A 6,469-nucleotide genomic window follows, 5' to 3' on the forward strand; every position below is an offset into this window, starting at 1 on the left:
GGACCTTGCAGTGAGCTGAGATCTGGCCACTGCACTCCAGCCTGGGCGACAGAGCGAGACTCCGTCTCAAAAAAGAAAAGAAAAGAAAAGAAAAAGAACCAGCTAGGAAGATTTACTCTTCTGGATATAAAGAACTAGTATAAAGCTGCAAGAACTAAGTGTAGTGTTGGCATAGGAATTATGTATATCTGCACTTGATTTATAACAAAGGTGGCACAGCAGAGAAATGTGGGCAGGATGCACTTTTTAGTAAATGGTGCTCGGTTCATTGAATGTTATATGGTGAAACAAATTAACTCACTGCTGCACAACATATGCAAAAATCAATTCCAGATGTATTGTGAATCTAAAAAAGAATGAAGAAACAATACAGCCTTCAAAATATAATTAGAAGGCTGGGCACAGTGACTCATGCCTGTAATCCCAGCACTTTGGGAGTCCAAGGCGGGTGAATCACTTGAGGTCAGGAGTTCAAGACCAGCCTGGCCAACATGGTGAAACCCTACCTCTATGAAAAATACAAAAATTAGCTGGGTGTGGTGGCACACACCTGTAATCCCAGCTACTTGGGAGGCTGGCTAACATGGTGAAACCCTGTCTCTACTTGGGTTTCAAGAGAATCACTTGAACCCAGGAGTTGGAGGTTACAGTGAATAGAGATTACACCACTGCACTCCAACCTGGGTAATAGGGCAACACTCCATCTCAAAAAAATAAAATAAAAGAAATAAATTATATATATATAAAATTAAGGAAAGATTTTAAGACTTTGAAGTTCAGATTCACAATGACAAAATCTTCTGCAAGTGACCCAAGCGCTATCCATAAAGGAGAGAAATAGATAAACCGCACTATTTTTAAGTTAAGAACTTCTTTTCATGAAAAAGACATAAAAGTGTGAACACAAGTTACAGAGAGGAAAGATATTTGCAATACATATAATCAAAAAGGGCTTGTGCAATCTGAATATGAAAATGAGTCTTCCAAATAGATTTGTAAAAGATAAACAACACAATAAAAAATGGGCAAGATGAAAAGATGCTCAACCGCAGTAATTACTGGAGAAATGTAATTTAAAAGTACAATGAGATTCAGGATCGTACCCACCAGAAGAGCTGAAATAAAAAGACACGATGATGCCAGGAGTGGTGGCTCACACCTGCAATCTCAGCATTTTGGGAGGCCGAGGCAGATGGATCACCTGGGGTCAGGAGTTCGAGACCAGCCTGGCCAATATGGTGAAATCCCATCTGCACTAAAAATACAAAAATTAGCCAGGCGTGGTTGTGGGCATCTGTAATCCCAGCTGCTGAGGAGGCTGAGGCAGGAGAATCACCTGGATCTGGGAGGCGGAGGTTGCAGTGAGCCAAGATCACATGCACCGCCACACTCCAGCCTGGGCAACAGAGCAAGACTCTGTCTCCAAAAAAAATAAAACACAATGCAAGTGTTGGTGAATGCTCCTTCTCTGCTGGTGGGTTCTATAGAGATGCTATAGAAATCAGTACAATCTGTCTGGAAAGCTGTTTGACCTTATCTCTCACAATGTAACATTTCAGTATCTCATGATTCATCAATTCTGCGCCTGCATATGTAACTAACAAAAATGCTTGCATGTGCACACCGAAAGACATATTCACAGATGTTCACAGCCACATTATTTGTAATTGCCAAAACTGGAAACAACCAAGATGGCGACCAAGAGTAGAACACAGAAGTAAATTATGATCTTTTCATAAAATGAAATACTCTACAGCTGAAAACGAATGAGCTTCAGGTATTCACAGAAACAAATGACCCTTACAACCATATTTTAAATAAAAGAAGCCAGACATCATTTGATTTCTCCTTGGAAAAATTTCAAAAACAGGCAAACTAGTCAGAAGTCAAGTTAGAAGTGACTTCTGGAAAGGAGGGAAAGGGAGTCCTTGAAAGGAGCATAAAAAAAGAATGAGCAAGCAATGGGTTTCTGAGACAAAACTAAAATAAAATACTAAATGCAAATAAAGGAGCGTGGGCATGGAGCTGGCCAAGGTTTCCTTCTTGATCTTGACCTGAGTGATGCTTACCCAGGGGTTGCTTTGTGGTATTCCATTGTTACTGTACTTTTTTCTTTTGTGCACTTTTCTGTTTATGTGTTATACTTCGGTGAAAATTAAATAAGAAAAAAAGGAAAGGAAAGGAAAAGATGTAACAATGGATGAGACATCATAAAAAAGAACCAAAAAGGGCTATCGAGCTCCAGATATGCCATCAGTTTACCGCAGTGATGTTTCTTAAAAGGTTGTAAACTAAATTTTTAGTTTTTGGGAACCTTCCAAATGATTTACAAGGTCTTTGGGAGGGGAAAAGACAGATCTAGATTGAAATATTCATCTGTTGCAGTTCACTGGATGCAAAGCACATCTGTGTGGCCTCCCAAAATTATTCTGTGCATTCATACATTGTCTAATGTAGCATCTATGATGTATTCTAGCAGCACCTATGATGCCTTCTAACAACCATGTAATTTCTAATGTCATACATTACTTGGTACTGCCCTGTCTCACAACACTTGTGATACTTGTTCTAATTGCCTGTTTATATTTCTAATGTCAGAAAATTCTACCAGAGACCCTGCCATATTTCCTGAGTCCCCTATGCCCTGTACCTAACAGTGCCTGGCCTGTAATATACACTTAATGAATATTTGCTTCACATATAAGTGAAATATCACAAGGTAAATTAAGTAACTTAAGTAAATTAAGTATGCTTTGGGAAAACAAAAATTATCTTTCACAGCACCTTGCAAATTAAGAGGATTAGTGGGACATTCTTCTCTGACCTTCTTGGATAATGAAGTACTTATAGCCTGAAAGTTCTGCCTAAGATATTCCTACCCTGCAGGTATCTATCCAAGACCTACTGAAGCTATATTTAGTCAAAACATAAACTCATCATTATTTTCAAATAAATAACACATGCAAATTATTATCAATGGACATATTATCAAAGGTATTAAAACGTAAGTGGTCTTTCCCTTAGATCCTGTTGTATTCATTTAGAATTGAGGACAATCATGAAAAACATCAGGTTGACAGAAGAAACAAATACAGACCAACTTTCACATTTTTCACTTTTTAAATGTTCAAATATCATTTCTGTCTCTCACACACAAACACAAAATTAATTTTTAAAAATTGGCTATTAGACTTTCCTTCACAATCACAGAGGTAACAACGATCTTAGTACTTTAAATAACATATGTTGCAACCTGGAAGAAGACTGGATTACATAAATGTCAAGAACTTTGTTGAGCATGCTGCTCTATCAAATTCCAATAACAAGAAATTATAAAATCTCATAATCTTGTAGCAGAAGAAATCAAAATTCCATACCTCAGTCACTGCTATGGAAAAGGTGAGGCAGGGCAGTGTGGTGAGGACCACACACATCATCAGAACAGGCCTCCTAGCAAAGGAGAAAAAATAAGCCAAAGCAATCATGGACAAGATCGACAGTTCCTCTTACATTCTGCTAATTTTGCAGTTCCTGTTCCATTCATCTATAGTTTTTCTAAGAAGCTGCTGCTTCCCTATTTCCATTTCCCAAATGTTTGCGTATGGCAAAGAGGAACCCGTGCAGAAACTGGAATGCTTCTTCTACAACAAAGGGGTGAGAGATTTCCAAATAATTAGCAAACCACAAACTATTAAAAGCATCAAATCACAAGTCAAAAGACATTCAACATGTTCATAATTCATTAATTAAAATCCTGCCCAAGAGGTGAGGCTGTAGTGACCAAGTGAATAAATGAACAGCATGACTTTCAAGTTATATTATATCCCATGTTGTAAAATTTATTTTTCAAAAGTACATTTAGAGATGATAAACTATTGGCTATTCAAAGATCACTTAAAAACATTTAAATTTTTTTTACTAGAACCAAAAAAACTATACATACATAAAAATGACATAATTTTTCAAACTTGTTTTTGGACCACTTCTTAAACCTTGCATGAACCAATCCAATAGCTATTGAGATATAATACATAGAAAATAGTATATCTTATGACACAGAAAATTTAAATGTGGCCGGGCGCGGTGACTCACTCCTGTAATCCCAGCACTTTGGGAGGCCGAGGTGGGTGAATCATGAGGTCAGGAGATCAAGACCAACCTGGCTAACACGGTGAAACCTCATCTCTAGTAAAAATACAAAATATAAGCCAGGCGTAGTGGCGGGCGCCTGTAGTCCCAGCTACTTGGGAGGCTGAGGCAGGAGAATGGTGTGAACCCAGGAGTCGGAGCTTGCAGTGAGCCAAGATCGCACCACTGCACTCCAGTCTGGGCAAAAGAGCGAGACTCCTTCTCAAAAAAATTAATTAAATAAATAAATAAAATAGAAAATTTAAATGTATGTTTAGCATTCTTAATTTATGGGACAACAAAGGATACTTATTCAAAGGTTTTCTACAATGAAATATGTACCTCCTCTTTGATTCGTTAATATGTATTATGTTAATTCCATTTATATCATGTTTTCTACGTACAAGCAGTGTTGAACACTTTCAAATTATTAATTTCTCCACATTCATGAAAAGAATGAAATCATGTCCTTTGCAGCAACATGGCTGTAGCTGGAGGCCACTATCCTAAATGAATTAACACAGGAACAGAAAACCAAATACTGTATGTTCTCACTTATAAGTGGGAGCTAAACGTTGGGTACTCGTGGACCTAAAGATGGGAATAGACACTGGGGACCATTACAGAGGGGAGAGTGGAAAGGGGGCAAGGGTTGAAAAATTACCTATTGGGTACTATTCTCACTACCTGGGTGGCAGGATCAGTTACACCCCAGACCACAACATCATGCAACATACCAGTGCAACAAACGTGCACACGTACCCCCTGAATCTAAAATACAAGTTGAAATTATAAAGAATAAAATAATAGAGAACAATTTCTCTTTGGTGCTGTCTTGCCTCCCCCATCCCAGCGCCATCTTAGATGTCCTAGGTGTAAATATAAATTAGAAGATGAGATTACCCCTCTCTCATGGCCAGACCTAGTACAACCTGGCTAAGACTAGTCTGATGGAATTTTCAACTGGTAGCTTTCTCTGTTTGTCTGAGCTGAGATCCAAGTTCCTACAACACTAAGTTCTCTAAGTAAGATTGGACAAGTCACTCATAAAGATCTCTTCTTCTCAACTTGACCTCTAAATGATGACAATGCCCCACAGACTATTCTCAGACCTGTTCTTTGTCCATATTATCTTCCTGGATTATCTCATCCAGGCTTCAAATCCCACTCATTTGCCCAGGACTGCACAACATATTCTGGCATTTTTCCTGAACTCTGACTTGTCTACCCAATTGTTAGACACTTCCACTTGGATGGCAAAGACACAACTCAGACTTACCATGTCCGAAATAGAACCTAAGTCCTCCTCCATACTTGTTCCAATCCATCATCTAATCCTGTCTGATTTACTGCCAAAGCCCATTTCAAACTCCTTTTCTGCCAACACCGTAGTTCATCGACTGTCACCTCTCATCTGCCATATTTCCTAACTGGTTTCCTGTTGGTGGTTCTATTCTTGCATAGCAAAAACATTGTCTTCATGTTTTTTTAATGAAATCATGCTTTTAAAATGTAAAACACATCTTGTCACTGCTCCAATGTTGGGGAGAGGAAGGAGGTTATTCATTAATGGGTATAAAGCTTTAGTTTTGCAAGATGAAAAGAGTTTCATGGATGGACGTTGGCAATGGTCACACAACATCGTGAATGTACTTAATGCCACTGAACCATACCCTTAAAATGATTAAGATAGTAAATTTTACATTATATGTTTTTTATCACAATTTTTAAAAATCTTTGATGAACACATAATGTGATTAGAATCAAATTGAATCTTGTTACCCTAGTCTACATGCTGTACATGATATGGTTTTTCTTATTGCTCCTACTCTCATATATAGTATAGAAAACACATACAGGCACACACACACACACACATACACACACACACACACGAGTTGTATACATAGCCCTTATGACTACCTAGAAATCTGCTGATTCTTTGTTTATTGTTTGTCATCTTCCTCTTTCCTCATCCCCTGAGGTAACTTCTGTGGAAGCAGGGACCTTATCTGACTTGTTTGCTACTTTATTTCCAGCATCCAGAATAATGTTTCTGAATCATTTTTGAGCGATGAAATTTCTGAGAGTCTAGTGAATCCTATGAACCCTTCTCAGGACAACATTTTTAAATGAGTAAAATAAAATATACAGATTTTTAGATAAATCAATTATATTGAAATTATCCAAATTTTAAAAATTACCTAAAGTCTTACATTAAAAATTGCAAACAATTTATGGCTTTTTTAAAAGAATTATGTAGTAATCCAGATTCTTTTTAAAGTTTAAACTTGGATGAGAAACAATTTACATCATTCCTTTCATTAACCTCATGACAATA

General features: G+C 37.5%; 1 protein-coding gene across 1 annotated transcript in view; it reads right to left on the reverse strand.

Annotated features, from left to right (window-relative positions):
* TMEM236 (transmembrane protein 236) overlaps window positions 1-6,469 on the reverse strand; it is a 46,044-nt gene that overhangs the window by 22,564 nt on the left and 17,011 nt on the right. The window contains exon 2 of the mRNA XM_011963886.1: window positions 3,378-3,450. Within this exon, the coding sequence (XP_011819276.1) occupies window positions 3,378-3,450 (73 nt within the window). The remainder of the gene's footprint in view (window positions 1-3,377; window positions 3,451-6,469) is intronic.

Source organism: Colobus angolensis, unplaced genomic scaffold (assembly GCF_000951035.1).
Source record: "Colobus angolensis palliatus isolate OR3802 unplaced genomic scaffold, Cang.pa_1.0 Scaffold63, whole genome shotgun sequence".
In the NCBI taxonomy this organism is placed as follows: Eukaryota; Metazoa; Chordata; class Mammalia; order Primates; family Cercopithecidae; genus Colobus; species Colobus angolensis.